At 40.6% G+C, this 18657-nt stretch overlaps 1 protein-coding gene across 6 annotated transcripts in view; it reads right to left on the bottom strand.

Moving 5' to 3' along the window:
• Window positions 1–817: 817 nt before the first annotated feature.
• SMARCA2 (SWI/SNF related BAF chromatin remodeling complex subunit ATPase 2) overlaps window positions 818–18657 on the bottom strand; it is a 188022-nt gene continuing 170182 nt past the window's right edge. For 5 of the 6 annotated variants that reach the window (XM_074953295.1, XM_074953297.1, XM_074953298.1 and 2 more), the window contains 5 exons: window positions 9099–9204; window positions 7893–7994; window positions 4148–4280; window positions 2475–2617; window positions 818–1703 (listed from right to left, as the gene is read on the bottom strand). In XM_074953295.1, coding sequence (XP_074809396.1) covers window positions 1668–1703; window positions 2475–2617; window positions 4148–4280; window positions 7893–7994; window positions 9099–9204 — 520 coding nt within the window. In that variant the 3' untranslated portion in view covers window positions 818–1667. The remainder of the gene's footprint in view (window positions 1704–2474; window positions 2618–4147; window positions 4281–7892; window positions 7995–9098; window positions 9205–18657) is intronic. The other variant, XM_074953300.1, reaches the window with a different exon arrangement.

Genomic DNA, 18657 nt, shown 5'->3' with positions numbered 1-18657 from the left:
TAACCCAGAATTCCAATGGGCAGCGGCGACTGCGGGAACTGTGGGATAGCTACCCACAGTGCACCGCTCCGTGAGTTGACGCTAGCCATGGTAGTGTACTCCGCCGACTTAATGCGCTTAGTGGGGACATACACAATCAACTGTATAAAATCGATTTCTAAAAATAGACTTCTATAAAATTGACCTAATTTTGTAGTGAAGACATACCTTAGTCTGGTGTTGAAACATCTCTGAGGAGGATCAGGCCTGACAGATAAGGAGTGCATGGACAGGGTAAGGCAAAAATATCCTCCCATGAGGTAAAGGTTTCAGTCCTTCCCGGAGTTTGACATACAATCTTTAAACTCAAAATCTATAGCTGAAATCTCCAGGTGGCATATGGTGAAGAAAATGAAGAGACATCAATGGCTGGATTGATTTCCTAGGAAATCAGCGAATTCTATTTGCTTCCACTAGACATGGACATTTTTTAAAAGAAAGGAAGCAGCGTGTTTATTTTATTGGGCATTATCACGACAAGCTTTGTCGCTTGAGTCCTGGTTAGCGTTTTGAATTACACTGATGTTTTACGTTATGTTTTTTAATATACTGTATTTCTTTATACAGATATTTCTGCCTAATGCAAATAAGCTCTCTTATTGTTACCTGTTTAGAACAGAGTAGCTTAGGTCTAAATACTGGGGACACTCATGCAACCATAGTAAAAAGGTATTTTTATGGTCTCCTGCACTCATAACACAAGGCACATATTTACAGAGCTAAATTATTTCTTTATTATGAAAGCACCAACACCACATTCTTCAAAATTACTGGAATTTTATTTGCCTCAGGCTTATGACTTGCAACCAAAGACATTGTGCAAAGAAAGCAAAGATTAAGTACACTTTAGGGAAAAGGTGATAATCCACATTGGTAACATAAAAGGTCAGTTTGATGAAAGAAGCCATCCATTACACTACATAGATTGCAATATTCAATAGCATTTTTCAACCCAACTTTTTTTAAAATCGAGAGAGAGAGAGAGAGAAAAGCAAAGTTTACAATAGACATAAATTTTATAGAATTTGAAAAGCATTTTTTTCTCGAGATAGAGCATAAGGTGGAAAAAATGCACACGGACAGGGTGGGGTGGAGGCTAACTACTGTACATTTATAAGCTTTTAAACAATGTTGCATATATGTACCACAGTGTAGAAAAAAAAACAGAACAAATAAAAACCTTGAAAACTGCCTGATGAAAAATAAAATAACCAGCAGCTTTTCATGGTTTCTCCTGGTTATCAATGCTACAAAAGACATTTTTTCGTCTTTTTGATGCCATTCAAAAGCATCTCATCAAATGATAAAACCAGGCACAATCAAACCATTACCAAGCTAAACCCAAACCCATAGAAATATACTATCAACCCACATTTTTCCATCAAAAGCTTTTTTTTTTTTTTTTCTTTCTTTTTTTTAAATCTTTTGAGGCCCATTTGGTCACAATATGTTACAATTTTTTTTCCCTTTTTTACACCATGATATCCTTGTTTGTCTGGCACTATCCTAAAGCTAGTTTATAGAAGATGAGACTACAGAAACAACCCAATGTCTATCTGACAAAATGAATTCACTGGGTATAAAATGACAGAAGGGAATGGCGGGGGGAAGAGATTAAACCCTATGGATCACTCATCGTCACTTCCACTTGCTTCTGACTGGTCCTGCAAGTAAGAGACAAAAAAAAAGGTCAGAGATTTTTTGCCAGCGATTCTTTGGATTGTGATACAATAGGAATTAGAAAAACGATAGTTAAATTGACAAATCAGGATTGCCTTAGGAAAGGTGCCACAGTGTGAATATTTCTGCTCCATGACATTTCATGCTCATTGCTGTGAGTCTCTTCAGAGGAGGGAAGAGCTGGAGAAAGCACAGTGTCAGGAAACATTAGTTCCTTTCTGTCTGCCCAGCAAACTAGTTAAAAACATTTGGCAAATGTTGCCCTAGTGTCTTGGAATGAATGGAAACATCTATGGTAAATTCATAATACTTAGCATTTTGGAGATAGGGGTGAAAGTGAGCTAATCTTGTGTGCCCCATTTTTGAATTTTAGAAGTGCAAAGGAAAGCCTGAACATCTGAAAAACAAGCTCCAAAACTGCCTGTGTTAAGACACTTCTGTGCCTTCATTATTTAGCACTAACTCCTATTTCCAAAGGCTGGTTAAAAGAAAAGTTGTAAAGGTCTCCTTTGCAAGATTCACAGCAAAGTTCTTTTCCCCACTACAGAGGTTTTGTATAAGAGTGTAAGTTCTTTGTGGATTTCTTTCAAGTCTTTTTAGAATTCAGGGGGCCCAATCTCTCTCAAGCAAACTTTGATGCACAAGTTTGCTTAATATTTCTATATACAAAGAATCGAAAGTCGTGATAATGGGTAGAATGGGGGAGAAGGGCGATAGCTGCAACTATTTCCACTGCCTTAGTGATTAAAACTTACATTTTCATCTTGATCCTCATCACTGTCATCATCACTCACGACAGGCTTGGCTTTTACCCGGCTTTGCCGCTTTTTGCCTTTCCCTTTGTCCCGGCTTTTCTCATCCTTCTTATTCAGTTTGATTTTCACTTTCACAGATTTTGCTGCAAAAATTGACATGAATGTAACCGCTGTTATTACAGTAGAATCTCAGAGGTGTGAACACTGGAGTTATGAACCTCATTTGGAATTGAAAGTACGCAATCAGGTGAAGTTTAAAAAAAAAAAAAACATTTGACAAAAGTAAGGAATCTGTTTCTATGCTTTTTCATTCAAATTAAGATGGTTAAAAGTACCATTTTATTCTACATAGTAAAGTTTCAAAGCTGTATTAAGTCAATGTTAGGTAGTAAACTTTTGAAAGAACAACCATAACGTTTTGTTCAGAGTTATGAACAACCCCATTCCTGAGGCATTGATAACTCTGACGTTCTACTGTATTTTCTTCTCTCCCCCATTTCTCATTCAAAATACAGAAATTAGCTGTCTAGGACCACAACACAGCTTCTTAACACAATCTCTCTGTTCATGAACATTCTCCTCCTGTAACAGCCTGAAAAGATCCCTTCCCCTCTGTGTTCTTTATCATGCCTTTACAATATCTGAAGTAGAGATATTTGCTTGTACTTGTATTTTTCTGGATAGTTCAATAAAGAATGGCGTTTCCTTGAGCTGATAAGCTTCATCCTCACTATGCAATTAAAGGGAGTGGGGTAGCTGCAGGCTGCATTTGGTTCTGGGATCACTCTCTGAGAAACTCCTGTGCAAGAGAATACATTTTATTTTTAAAATATTTTTTCTTGTCTGTGGATAGAAAGTATCTGCTTTTAGTTAAAGCCAGGTAGTGCTGCTTTAAATTACACAAATACCAGATAGGGTAATTGGCCATCGTCAGGTAGGTAGCTTTCTGAACAGAGCACTAGGGTCTGATTCCAAAAGATCAGCTCATTTCCAAACAGCTGAATCATCTCCTTTTATGTACTGTAAAGTAACTGGTTGTTGCTAAAGGCAATGTGTTCTAAGTAATAAGGGTCCTCTATGGTTAGCAGAGCTGTGATCAGAAGATGTGAGAAGAGGTTTGTATGCAAGCAGTAGCCACAGGGACATGCCATTACAATGGTCTCCACCAGAAGCTGGCAGTTCACTAATCATTTTGGAAGTCATCCAGAAGTATTTCTGCTGAGACTTTCAACTCTGCTTGGTTCTTCCAACAGAAGTTCTGGCAAGGAGCATACGTTTACAACCAACGTAAACAGAGAAAGAAGAGCACACAAGAAATACTACAAGGTAGTTAGTCAGTGGCAAACTGGTTCACTGTATGGGTAAGTCCTCTGTGGGCAGGTAGGAAAAATGAACATTTCTATAATTTTTGTGTGTTTTGGGTTGGGTTTTTTTTTGGCCTAGAGATGCTTGAAGTCTTTGGCACAGTTCTAAGAGATGTGGCCAGAACAGAGCAGCCAGCCAACGAAGTCAGGGTTGAGAGAACCAATACAGCAAATTTGGTAACGAACTGTTTGCATTAAAATGGCCAATGGAAGAACGAAAGCCTGTAACCAGTTTCCACATACAAACTGGAACGACTGAATACCAAGTGAAACCTGCTTCCCTCTCTCAGATTTGAACAGGGGACTTACATTCTGACTCCGACTCATCTTCCTCCTCATCTTCCTCATCGTCGTTGCTTTCATCCTCGCTCTCATCCTCTTTGGCAATCTTCTGTCGGGCACTCTTGAAGACTGACTGGAGAACAATAGAATCCTCATAAATCTGCAACATGAAAGCAAACCTATGTCAGAACTGAAAGCCAAGCTTCATCAAAAATTCACAGCATGGAACATTATTTTCTATGCAAACCCACAGAGAGGGTGGCCCTTTTTTTTCATGACGAGTAACGAAGCTTGTTGCATGAATTTTACAAGAAATGCCAACGTTGAATTTTTCATGATCCAAATGAAGAAACCTGCCGACAGTGCATCACAAAATACAAGTCCCTCAATGTATTAACTTTTAAACATCCAATTAGAGGGAAAAAAGTCCATCCTAATACGCATCCATTTTTCTTTTGATTGTGTATTATCATTACTGCTCTAACTATAGTATATTTCCATTAGATCATAACTATTTTGGAAGCATTCAGAATGAGCCTTCAAAGACAAGCTTCCTAACTATGATCCGGATTATAGTCTAACAATATATTTAATAGTGACAAATGTACCATCCTGATACTAATTATCTTTAATGGTTAAGAAGTCCATTACTAATAGAAAGAATCTGTGCTAAGCAGTTTACTCCTTCCGACTGGATACAAAAAGGCTAAAACATCAATGCTTATTCATAAAAACGCTCCTTTATTAACATTTCTGAGACTGCTAAGCAACTTTGGTCCATCAGCGTTCATCTTAACCTTGTCGATGAAAGAGAGGAGTACATCTTACTTGTAATATATTTATCAGAGTAACAACAAAAATATCAGTCTAAATGGCTTGCAAAAGAAGCACTGAAACTTCATAATCATCTTTGCAAATGAACTCGTATATGCTGCTACACAGAACTTAGGAGTGATGTATATAACTGAATGTATATTTCTACACTAGCTTGGATTATTCAGATAGCTCAAAAGGTACTTTAGAATCACAAACAAATTTATCCCGACTAAACTTAATACCAATTACTATAAGATTATATATACAAACGTATCGTGGGGTGTATTGGGTTTACTAATCATAATGATTGAGAGCCTTAGTACTATTACTAATTCACTGTATTATTTAACAAGTCCCTCTTTATTGGACATAGACAGTTTGTGAGCAAGACAAAGAGCAGACTTTGGTAGCTATCCCAACCTCTACTGTTTATGAACTGCATCATTACACAAAAGATCACCAAAGCTACAGAATTCTCCTCTGATGCTTCAAATGGTTCTGATGCCAAGTGGTAAGGACAGCCTGGATCATAATCTGTTACATGGAAAGATAAAATTAAGCTTGCTTCAAAACAAATTACTACCTTTGGGCCAAATTCTAAATCCCCTAAAGTCAATGGCAAAACTCCCAGGGAGAGAGGAACCAGATTAACTGATTATAAAGCCAGAAGAGACCAATGTGATCATCTAGTCTGCCCTCTTGTATAACACAGGCCATAGGACTTCCCTGAATTAATTTGTGTTGGAACTAGAATGTATCTTGAGCAAAAGATCCAATTTAAATATTTCCAGTGATGTAGCATCCACCACAGCCCTTGGTAAGTTGTTCCAACAGTTGTCCTCGCTGTTCAAAATGCGTGACCTATTTCGAGTTTGAATATGTCTAGCTTCAATATCCAGCCATTTGATTTAGTTTAGACCTGTGTCTCCTAGATTAAAGAGCCTTCTATTATCAAATTTCTATTCCCCACGTAGGTGGTTACAGGCTGACCAATCACCCTTTACCCATCTCTTGGCTGAGCTCCTTGGGTCTATCATAATAAGGTATGTTTTCCAATACTTTAAATCATTTTTGTGGCCCTTCTCTGGACCCTCTATCCAATTTATCAACATCTTTCTTGAACTGTTGACACCAGAACTGGACACAGAACTGTTGACAGCAGTGCTAAATACAGAAATTACATAACCTTTCTACCCCTTCTCAATATTCCCCTGTTAATACATCCAAGGATCTCATTAGTCCTCTTAGCCACAGTGTTGCAGTGGGAGCTCATGTTCAGCTGATTCCCATGACCCTCAAGTATTTTTTCAGTTACTGCTTCCCAGGATAGAGTCCCCTTACCACGCTGCCTGGAGCACTGGTGGCACCTCCCAGTGCCCATGGTTTACTGTTCCCGGCCAAAGAGAGCTGCGGGAAGTGGCGGCCAGCACGTCCCTGCAGCCTGCGCCGCTTCCCGCAGCTCCCATTGGCCGGAAACGGTGAACCGCGCCACTGGGAGCTGCGGGCGGCTGTGCAAATGTAAACAAACTGTCTGGTGGCCTGCGGGCCGCAGGTTGCCTACCACTGTTATAGATAGACGTTTAAGGAGCCAGTGTGAATTGGTGGCCGCAGCAGACACCAAGTTGTACCCCATATTGTGCCTTATCTATTAGGAAACTGATCCACAAGCATGCAAGATAATTGGCTTCTGAGTTGTCAGTGACTTGGAAACAGGTAATGCTATTTTGATAGAATGCCTTTTGGTCTCCTTTTCTGCCCATCTGATCCTTCCTAAATAGGAAATAGTCAGTGATTAACATTTTAGTCATTAAACTCTTGCTGCTAGTTTCAATAATACTAACTAGGTCGAATTTATGCTCACAAATGACTAATTCCAATTCCTCTTGTCTCTTACCCAGGACCCTACAGTCAGTGTATAGGCAATTAAAAATTTTCTTCTCTTCATGTCTCTTGGTGCCTGGATTCTCTTCTCAAGATCTTGAAATTGTTCTAAACGAGTGCTCATCTCTTACCCCCATCTTCCCCTTTGTTATTTGTTTAATGCCCTCCTGACTAGTCTAGCAAGCCTTATCCCCTAGAAGATTGGGCCCTTATTGTTTTATAAGTGAATTTCACATAGAATTAATGGAGTATTTCAGTCTTCTCATCTGTCACCCAGACTTTCTGTATTCTTTCTACTAGGATCACCATTTACCTTTATGTCTTGCATTCATTGGCAGAACACAGACCTACGCATAAATCCATACCCAGCCAAATCCTGCATACTACACCTGCCTGAGATGAGAGACCTATGGAATTGACATAAGTGATCTATTCTCTGGACTTTAGCAATTCAGGGGGAATTCATTAATACAGTCTTTCAAAATGGATGTCCTTCATCAACCAGCAATACCAGTAAGGGAATATCTTCACAGCACAAATGGACTGCAATGTACAGAGACCACAAAGCACATATCTCCAATGGCACTAAGTGGCCATGAACTGGTTTTCCTCAGCAGAAGATTCTTCCACTGGAGGGGCGGGGAATGTAGTGCCCAGCTGGCAATGAATCAGCTGCTGTACAATTCCTCTGCATCCTCGCTGCACTCTAGTGATCCCCAGGTGATAAAAGGATCCTTAGGGCCACAGCCATTTAGTGTACATTAGAACAGGCCTGTGACTGTTCTAAACTATGCCAGGGCCAGCACAGAACTGTACCCAGAATCGGGGAGCTACAACCAGCTCCTCTGTGGCCCTTTTCCTCCAATTGTGTCCAGTGCATACTATATGAAGAAGAGCATTTGGGCCTTTGCGTCTATCACAATTCAAACAGAATTTTAACAGAGGTCTTATACACAGAGTTATCACTGAGCAACAACAGAAATTCACTGATAAAGCACTAAACACAATGGAAAATAAATGAAAAATACATGTATGCTTAATTTTAACACAAATGCATATGTGATTTCAATCAGACCTGCGATCCCTCCAAGTTGAATGTCTGAGCATTGTGACACAGCAACATGACATCTTTTTCCAAGTCACCAAGGCTACGGTACTTATGGTTACGAATTCTTTCCTATTGGTTTTTTTTTTAAAAGGGGAAGAAAAAGAGACAAGAAAAAGACAGGACAGTTGGTTAACACTGTGTTGTAATCTTGAATACAAATATGAATGCATTAATATTAGAAACCTCTACTAGAAATGTCATAACTATGTGGAGTGACAGATATTGCCTGATTTTATTTATTTTTTTAGAAAGAAATGTCTAAAATAGGACACAGTTCTAAGCCGTGTAAGGACAAAAAGCAAAGTAAAGTTATGCAATTGTTGTGTGGAGCTGAAGGGACAAAACCAGCAGAGACTCTGCACTGCTGTGTGTAAGAAAAGAGATTAATACCAGGTATCTTCAGCTCACTAGGGAGATGGGAAACGGGGAGGGAATTTGTGGGAGTGCCAGGGGCATGGATACAGTATATGGATACAGCATGGATCCTCCTGGCCACAGAGGTTCAATGGATTGCTTACACTATCTCCCCACATACCCAACAGTATCTGGATGTAGCCCGGCTACTCCAGAAGTTGATTCAGATTTAGAAGGATGATATTCCGGAAGGTTGCCAGTGTTCCAGAAGAGGAAAAGAGATAGCTGAGTAAGAAGGGATGCTGGCTGAGACTGCGAAGCTACAAGAAACGGGATTACCAGAGAACCCTGAGAGGAGAAGCTGTGAAACCCTAGGACAAAGGGTGAGCTGAGGAACTGTTTTTGTCTGTAATATGCTTATGGTTGGACAAATAAACCTACATATAGGAGACCAGACATAGCTATGAGTACTTGTTCATCTGAGGAGAAGCCCTGGTGTGTCATGTATGGTGGAGAACAAAGGCACCTCAAATGGCCCCTGAAACAAGGGTGAGGTGGATCTTTGGTGCCCAAGGAAGAGGGGGGAAACTGAGGAAGGGTGCCGCAGAGCAACCGTTGGCCACAAGGTTTTGGGCACTCAGGTGTTGGCCATGCATTAGATGGTAATTCCGTGTTTAAAATCTAGGCTTCAGAACATATGCAAATTTGTAATGTCCAAACAGATCACAATTTGGTGGCGATTAAATGGACAGCCCCAATATTTCTACGTCCAGAATGAAAAGGTATGAAGAAATGCCCTCTCCCAATTAAGATGCCTACCTTTATTTTTTTGAAGTCCACTGGCTTCCTAATTAACTCATAATATTCTGGCAATTCTTTCCTAGATGGGAGCTGAATGAAGACTTCACTTAGTTGCCGTCCTGAACTGTTGAGAAAAACAAAGACACAAAGCAGACAATTACTGTAGCTTTGTAGTGAAAGAAAAACGTACACAATAGCGATCACCAACCATAAAAAATAAGCACGCTTACTTTTCTTTCAAAGGATCAAGGATCAGTTATGTTCAGAATAATCACCAAGTTCAATCATCATGGATTCGTAATCTGTTACTGTCCCATTTTTATGTTCTCAGCCATTGTCACTTTACAATTACAAGAGTCCCTGCCCATTGTGATGTTAGAGGTAACTCAACCAATCACCACTTTTACTCTACAGCTAATGAAGCAATTTAATTTGCTGTATGAGGGAGACTGCACAGATGGTAGATTATTACTTGGCTCAACTGCCTCATCCATGCAACATAAAATATCCTAAACACATGTAGCCCTTCGCCATAGCACACACCCACCATTCGCCACCCACGCAAATCAACACTATCTCCCAGCATCTCCCACCCTCACTCCTATTTTCCAGAAAGCCAAAAACTTGAGCAGCAAAGCTGCAAGTCATCACTACTATCTATTAGCGCTTCTGTAGTTATTTGATAGTGAGGTCAGGGTGGAGCAGCTAGTCTCCATAGGACAGTCTTCTGCTAAACCTAAAGCTATATCTCTCAAACAAGTCCACTGCAAGTTATTCTGTCATGGAGCTGGGGAAGTGACCCAGGGAGGAGGACAGCTGAGGGGAAGGGGAAGAGATAGCAGGGCCCGGTCCTCCTTTGATGCCCTGTAACCAATACAGATATCTGAACATCTAGATATCTGTGGTTTTGGGGGTCAGAGGATAGAATCTGTTGGCTAGGGACCTCATGTTCTAAGGGAATGATGAGGAGTAAACAGTTTCTCACCTCTGCTTACTTTTCCCACATGGTCCCAGATTTCTTAATCACAGTTTGCTTTCCTCACACTTAATGCTCTTATATTGTTCGACTGTGACACCCCTCCCCTTTTATATGCTGAATTTGATAGAAAGAAAAAAATAAGAGATATTCCAAGCACAACTTCTCATACCATGGAAGAGAAAAGAGCCCAAGACCACCAAGTCTATTTGGAACTTTACCAAGCAGACCTAATTTACCTGAGAAGCACTTAGATACTACGACAGGCACTACAGACAATCTTAATGGACAGACAGATAATTCTATTCCAAAGGCTTGTTTTGACTTTGCGAGAACAACAGTGAACTGTATTTAGCAGTTGCATGCTAAAGGATACTAGTCTCACTGTGATACTCAGGATGGGAGGAAGAATTACATACATTTATAAGGGTTATGAACATAAATCCTCTACGTGTTGCAGCCACCTATGGATCCATCCAATGAAAGCTGACTTCTTTGATGAGGACAAAGGGGGTAAAAATGCACCTACCAACAAAAAAGCAACCAAACAAAAAATACCTTTTAGGTTTATGTGTAAGGATTTTTTGGAGACAAAATTAGAGAGATTGTAATAAAAGCTTGACTGATGCCTTACTGTGGGGTTATTACTACGTTCTCATGAAATAATATAATGTAATACAATTAATGTACAATTATTTATATACATGTATAAGACCCTGGTAAGGATCCCTTAGAGGGCATGGGACAGGCTGTATGTGCGTATTATAGGCAGCACTAGTAGCGCCACCTATAGGTCAGCCGAAATGGTTCAACTGTTTGAGACTGAAGATAGGAAAGGCTATGTTGTTTTTGCCCATGTTAAAAAATATTCTGGCAATCTCTTCTTTGAAGTGCTTTTCTTCAAAATTTGGTAGGGGGTGGCCTGTGTGTCGGAGGTACCTTTACTGTCCCCATAAATATCCAACCCAATTTGGCCAGGTTATAAACTTTTGGGGGAAAAATCATAGTTTGTACCTGCTCAGTAGACACTTGCCGGAGCTTACTAGCTAGAAACCTCGAAAGAGTCTGTCCTCACTGAGCGTACTTGAGCCTCTCACAGTTCCTAGTATTGACCAGACAATACATGCACCATCCCCACAGAGTGATGGAACATGCTCCAGCCCAGCGGTATGGGGGTGCATAAGGACATTCCCTGTAATAGCTGCTCTGGGCTGGGTGCTGGAACTGAAAGCAGGGAGCCTGTCCCTTCTGTGCTCTCAATGACCTTCCTGCAGACACGCAGGCAGCATGGAGGAGGCAACAATAACAAGATTCAAATGCAGGACCAGCGGGGAAAGAAAGGAGTAGACTGGGACAAGGAGTCTACAGAGACTGGGAAGTGGATTGGTGTCGATGGTGGTGGAGGAATGGAAATGGCAACTGGGAGTTTGGGATGTAGGGAAACTGACATTAGCTGGGCAAGGAGATTGGAGCTGGCATGGAAGGCAGGCTGGTTCGGCAAGGAGGCTGGGCATGGAACTAGATGACTGGGGGGATAACACACTGACACTGGACAAGGAGATGGCCTGAGGGGAGAGACTGGAAATGGCTAGGCAAAGAGACTGGGACAAGGAGCCAGGAAGAGGGAGGGGGAATGGGAGAGACAGATTTGATGAGGAGCACAGGGAGGGACATTGGGAGACATCATGGGGATGGGGAAAGGGAAAGAGCGTGGAAAAGGTGCTTGGAGGAGGAACTGTTACTGGCTGGGGAAGGAGACTGAGACAGGTTGGACAAGACAGGGCAAAAGGGGTCAAAGCTTGAGGGAGAATGGTAAGAGTCTGTGCTCCCTAAAGCACACTCCCCTCCAGAGCCTAGAACGGAACCCAAGATTCCTGAGTCTCACCAGTCCTCTGCTGTGAGCAAGTATTTGTGTACTCCACAGGCAAAGTGACTCATTCCCTCTGGAGCTGGTCCATATAGAGAATGACAAACTACTAGTGCTATAAGTTACTCCGTTACTCCATTAGCTCAAGTGGTACAGGTCTATGTGGAGGACCTAAAGGTTCCCACCCTGCTGATGACCCATGGAGGTGTCATTGTGATACCACTTGATAGAATTTATAGTTTTTCCAGTTTGTTTTTATACACCTAGGAGATTACACACACAAAAACCTACGAAATCTTTACAAGTGGCCACAAAAAGTGTATTCCTCATTTTTTGGGTGCTTGACTTAAAATCCTGGTGTCTGATTAATAAAAGTGCTAAGCACTCAAAGCTACAAATGAAATTAATAGGACCTGTGCTTTGAACACATAAAATGCTATATAATGCTAAATCATGACCTAGTGCAGAGATAGTCAATTATTTTTTGTTAAGGTCCAAATTTCTTGGTCAAGGTATAGTCAAGGTCCAGACGCCAGAGAAAATAATAATAAAAAAATTGCAAAAATGATAAGTAAATAGAAGTATTTTAGGGCCCAATCAAAAGCGTCTGGCAGCCGGATTTGGACCGCGGTCCACCTATTGACTACCCCGTCCTAATATCTCAAATTGAGCACCCCAAATTAGTACATACTTTTGACCGTAATCAATCTGTGCCAAAGTTCCCCAACTGTAAAATGGGATAATGTCACTCTTCTCATAGAAGTGCTGTGAAAATCCATTATGGTTTGTGAAGCACTAAGATACTACAGTGATGAGCAGCACAGAAAAGCTCATGAAGAAATTAAGAATTCTGTCTTCAAAGCAGGGTTTGGATAGAGTGCAGTAAATAAGTCCTAAGGCCAGACATTAAACAATGAGGAGAAAAAATACTGAATAGCTAGCTCATTAATTGAGCATAATCCATCCTGTGCGGAAGAAAAAAATAGTATGTGATTACATAATCAAAGACTATTATAATGCATATGCATAAGGGGGCTCAATTAAAGTTGCACAGGCAGCCTTAATACTGGCACACGCCTGTATGTGTGTGTAAAATATACATATACTGCACAGTAGGCTAATTTTCAGAGGATGCAACAAGTTGCTTGCAAAATGGCATGTACACCAGATAAAAAGCAAACAAAAACTTACAGTTATATGTACAAAATTACTTATTTTGTGTAAACAACTGTGCGTTTTCACAAACTAACAGATGTGTGCCATTTTACAGACATACTTGTTATATCCTTGTTTAAAAATCTAACCTCTTCACTTAATTACTTACATATACACAATACATATATGAGAGAGAGGGAGAGAGAGGGCCAGATTCCTTGTTGCAAAATAACTATAAAAAGTTAGTAGCTTTAGCATCAGATGTTCACCACAGCCACACAATTACATCATACAGTGAAATACAGTCTTTTAAAGTGCTGAAAAAACCTAAACAGCTATTATTGCTAGCAAAGCATACCTGCTGTTCTGTAATTTAAAAGGTTTGGCAAACCAAATTCACAACTTCTACCACTCCTCAAAACTGACATCCTGGATGAGCTCCCCAGAAGGAGTGAGTCTCACTGCTATGTTTGAAACTTTAGAAGCTTCGTACTTCAATAGAAAAAAGTCTATTTGAGCAGAAGCAATGCAGTCCCGAGTTCAAAGTGAAACAACAAGCTGTTTTCATAGTGGATTGGCCCCCACTGTACTTCAGATTCTGACAGCAATTAAAAACAATTTGTAGTGATATCCTTTAAATATAAAGCAAAAAACTACTGAATAATCTGTGTTCTGTTCACATTTTAAACCACTCAAGCTTCTCTCTCACTACTGTACATAAGAAAAGCCCCTTGATGTCTGTATAGCTTTTGTATGTCATGGCTACATAAGTATATACATAGACGGTCTTATATTCTCTAATTATGAAACTAAATAGTAACAAACTAAAATCCAGTATTTTGAAAAATAAACCAGGGCAGAATTTTATCTATGGCTTTGGTCATAGATTCTATTTATCAGGCTAAAAATGCAACACAAACAATGAATTCCTTTGCAATTTGGCACAACTCATTACTGCAAATTATTTAAAGCCATGAATAGGAAAAAGCATTAAGGATTGAAATATGCAGCAGATACAAATGACTTAGTCTACTGAGATCAATGAGAGCACAGAGTTTTACCGTTTTTTACTGAACCTCCTCTCACACAAGGATTCCATCTCCTATTCCCTTTGTGCATACATATCCATACCATAAATGGACAGGGTTAGAATATATTACAAAACACTTCTTTTCTAGAGAAGTCTCAAATGGCCATGCTGTGGGTATGTTGGAAGAAAACTGTTAATTATGAACAACAGACTCCTGTTTTAATCCATATCCCCCCACTTTTATAATTAAAAATAATAACCATGACAGCATCCTCATAGAAAGCCTGCGCAGTAAATCACTCCTGGTTGCCTAGCAACTAGCAGGATACATGCTGAAGAGGAAGAGGGACCTGTACACATTAACAGAATTGACTGTGACAGAAAGAGGAGTGATAGTTCACTACTACTGCACTAGGCCACCCATTTTTGTCCATGTGGGCACGCATGCAGATACAGATCATATCATTAGAGCAGCAGTTCTCAAACTTCATTAAACCGCAACCCCCTTCTGACAACAAACAATAGTACATGACCCCTTAGGAGGGGACCAAAGCCCGAGCCCGCCCAAGCCCAGCTGCCCCGGGCGGGGGGCCCAAAGACGAATGGATTTACCGCCGGGGTGTGGGGGCCTGTAATCTGAGCCCTGCTGTCCAAGGCTAAAGCCATCAGGCTTTGGCCCTGGGCGGTGTGGCTTGGGCTTGAGTCCCGGGCGATGGGGCTCAGGCTTTGGCTTCAGCCCTGGGCCCCACCAAGTCTCATGCCAGCCCTGGTGACCCCATTACAATGGGGTCCCGACCCACAGTTTGAGATTAAACTTTGGCTTTAAAAAAAGAAAAAAAGTCTTTCTGCTCACTGGTTGTTTTATTTCCATTTACCTTAGGAGGAGACTAACCTCCCTTCATTTTTTAATTTGGTTAGAGAGGTATGTTTATGTTTGCAAAGTTATCCTCAACGGAGTTACGTCAAGGAAGGATTAGGTCCTATTTGTATGCATATATTGTGCCAGTTTATTTCTCTTGGCAGTACGTTGCCTGTTCTTTTTGACAATCTCCCTTCCTTGACATGAGAGATAGAAATGATAAGGTATTGACCTATCAAATTCCTCCTCATTTCAGATATCTGAAGTTGAGGAAACCAGACAGGAAAACAAAAAAGTTGAAACTGCTCATATTTCTTTGGAGAATTTCACACGTGGTGACAGAACAGGACAACAATGACATTCTGTTTATAGTTGGCAGAATAAGGAGTCCTGAATGCTTGCATTGTACCCTGGAAGACCTCAACATGCAGCACAATGTGCTAATTATAGTTGCCTTTCAAGTGTAGCTCTGCTTATAGAGAAGCTGTTCTTATAAAAATAATACTTCATGGTAAGAGCGCTCCTCTGTATTTTATAAACTCCATGCATTAGTCCAGAGAAATAGACAGACTATGCATTTTTGTGAAATATGTTTTAATTATTTCCTTGCAGACTTTGACTTTTTCCAATAAACAGTGTGCTTTCATCTATTGCTGAAGCAGGAAGTAAGATTTAAGAACCTAAGAACGTAATTTCTATTCATTTCCATTGTTGTCATTTGAATATTTGGACCACAATCTTGGTCAGAAGAGCAGACAAAGTGGTTTGGGTTGTGTATTTGAAAACTTCAGAATCCAGCGTGGTTGATTCTGATAGGCTGTTCACATTACAAAACAGCTATAATTCACTCAAAAATAGGTAATACAAGGAAACTCCTGAAGCAACATGCATAAATTCTTTCAATTTAAATACAAAAGTTTCTTTTCTCCCAAAGCTGAGTCCTGCTAAAACTGGTGTGCTAAAAGCACTAGCAAATATTTCAAATTTTTTAAAATAAAAAGCGGCAGTGCTAAAATGTTTACCAGGTACCAAACACAGGAAGAGTCCCCAGCACAAGCAGGAACCATGGGCAGTGTAGAGAGAGCCTACCCTCCAACTTTCATATCAGTCTTGGTAAATGTGGTTAACAACCCTCTGCGGAGAGAAGGAAGCACTATGAAACTGCCAACTACAGCCCTGCACTCACTTCCACCTGAACTGCACAGGCTGATCATCAATCACAGGAGCCCACCACTTTATACAATGGATGTGTACTGTGGCAAGCTCTGGTAAGAATCCATCCCTGTTTTCTATGACTCTTCTTCTCTAACATGCGGCTGCTAACATACAGTTTCTGTCAGACAGTTTCTGACCCAACCACTAAGTAAACAAAATACCCTGATACAATCTGACACAAAAGCAGAAGAAACAAAACATCTGATGTCCTTAGCAAACCCCTCCAAAAGTTAATTTGTCTGTAACATGGGCTTGTAAAAGGGCCTGTTTTTCTTCAAGGACAGTCAATGTCAATAACAAGCTCATCATTAAAATATAAAATAGCCCAGGGGAGAGTTTCAGATTCTCATATTTTTTGTTTGTTAATACACAGAACTCTGCAACCTTTGCCATTGCCTTGCCAATGTAAGAAAAAAAAGGGAGAAAAATTGCTCTGAAGCTGTAGCTTCTTCTTGGTGACAACACATTTGTGAGATTTGATACACACTTTCTGTAATGGATCGCCACTTCAGGCACACATGTAAGTTACATAAGCTAGTAACAGATGAGACCAACTCTTAACCACTCAAGGCAGTTAGTGTGGCAGTGAGTTACAGCATTCATTTTTCAATTCTGAAGATCATGGTTTAACTCGTTTTAAATAGCAGGTAAAAAGAAAAACGTAGAGATGTATTAATAAAATAATAGTTATAAATAGCAATGATAGGGATAGCCTACTTTCCGTTCACCTACATCACATGTTTCTACATAATTCAGAAAAACTGGCAGTCTTCATTCAGGCAGGGTCATCGCTGGAACAGGAGAGTGTTCCAGTCCAGACAGTACCTGTCCTGGACCATGATGTCCTCGTTTTCAAAAGTTTTAACAGACACGACGGAAAAATTCTTCTGTCATTAGTACCAGTGTAAATATGGAGTATCTCAACTATTACAGTTGTCCTAGTACCAGTTAACTGGTACAACAAAGCAGAATCCTCCCGCCTCCCCCCCACTTCCCTCTGTAACACTAAAAACTAAACATTTTACACACATAATCCTTCATCAAAGGATAGATGAGCTCAGGGATCAGCCTTTCACAGGTATGTAAGTCACAAGTGGCAAAGAGGATGAGGCCTAAGTGAAAAAAGTTTGCCTCATGGCCCAATGCTTGAAAAATCCACTTGCCCATAGCAAGTAGAAAGCTTCCCTTGGTGAGTGTCATCCACTCTACAGAACACTTTCAATTAAAAGAAAAAAAAAACAACACAAAAACTTCTAGCCCTTATGGTTGCAAGAAAACATTTCAAATGTGAAAAGAGCAGAAACCAGTCCAGTGCTATCTTTCCACATCTGCAGACAGACAGCACCAGTGCCTGGGCTGCTGTTCAGAGTCCGGCCAAGCTTCAACCGCGTGAAAACTGGACACCAGCCAGTGTGACAACACATTTCCAACGGAAATTATATACCTACTATTATCACAAATACCCTCTATCATTATTGCAACTGAAATAAACTAGTTTTATTCACTGTGTTTTTCAGTTTGTGCACTTGACAGCACTTGTGCAAGATTCACTGCAGGTGGTCAGTTGCACATCCTGACTCAAGCACTAGCATGTTAGCGTCCCTCTCACATACACTATTCCCCAAGCCCTGAAAGAGGATATTTACAAATAACAAAGCAGTAGCGTGGCAGCGGTGTCCAAGTTTGGGTGTGGAAAGGAGTCTTTGTCGCTGAGCCCCAGCATGGGATTGGGGGGGGGGCAGGGGAAGGGTGTATCAGGAATCCTTCCATGAAAAGGGCTGAAGAGTAGAGGGATCATAGTGGAGGTGCCAAAAGAACCTCTCTTCACCCTTCAGAAACCTGCAAGGGGCAGGGGAGCCCCAGGAGCCTTGATGGCGGGCCAAAGGAGCCACCCTCTTCACATCTCAGGCCTCTGCTTGGAGTCAAGAGGCGTGGAAGCCTGGCAAGGGGTTGGCGTTACACTTGATATCTATATATTTGCAAAGGAGAGGGCAAAAACTCTCTCTAAATGGAAGTTTAGAATTTGCAGAATATGGTACAATGCAGTGAAAATTGCCAGCAGACCTCACAATTGCAGGACAGATGGTTTATTTTATTACCTGTCCCAATATTTTTAGTGGATTTCATTGTGCGCATTTCACTGAGAATCTCCTTCATGCAAACTGCCCCAGCAGTAGCTTGAGAGCAGTGCTCTGAGTCTGCCTAGCCACTGCTCATGCTAGGCACAGTGGACCAAGATGATGTCATAAAAGGAGTAGGAATTTATTAACTGATATTTATCATAGATTCCCATAAAGCGTGTTCAGAAGTGATTTCTAAATAACTTATAACTATTTTTAGTTGTTCCCTTCAATCTGTTCCCAATCATATAAAGGCACTAGTCTTCACTGACAACTATGTCCAAGCAGGGTTTCCAACTTGAACTGTAATTTGCCATAGTAGTCTTAAAAAAGGGGGATGGGGATTGGGAACTTA

The sequence above is a fragment of the Natator depressus genome, chromosome 5, assembly GCF_965152275.1.
Source record: "Natator depressus isolate rNatDep1 chromosome 5, rNatDep2.hap1, whole genome shotgun sequence".
In the NCBI taxonomy this organism is placed as follows: Eukaryota; Metazoa; Chordata; order Testudines; family Cheloniidae; genus Natator; species Natator depressus.
This window is presented reverse-complemented; position numbering and strand designations above follow the sequence as displayed.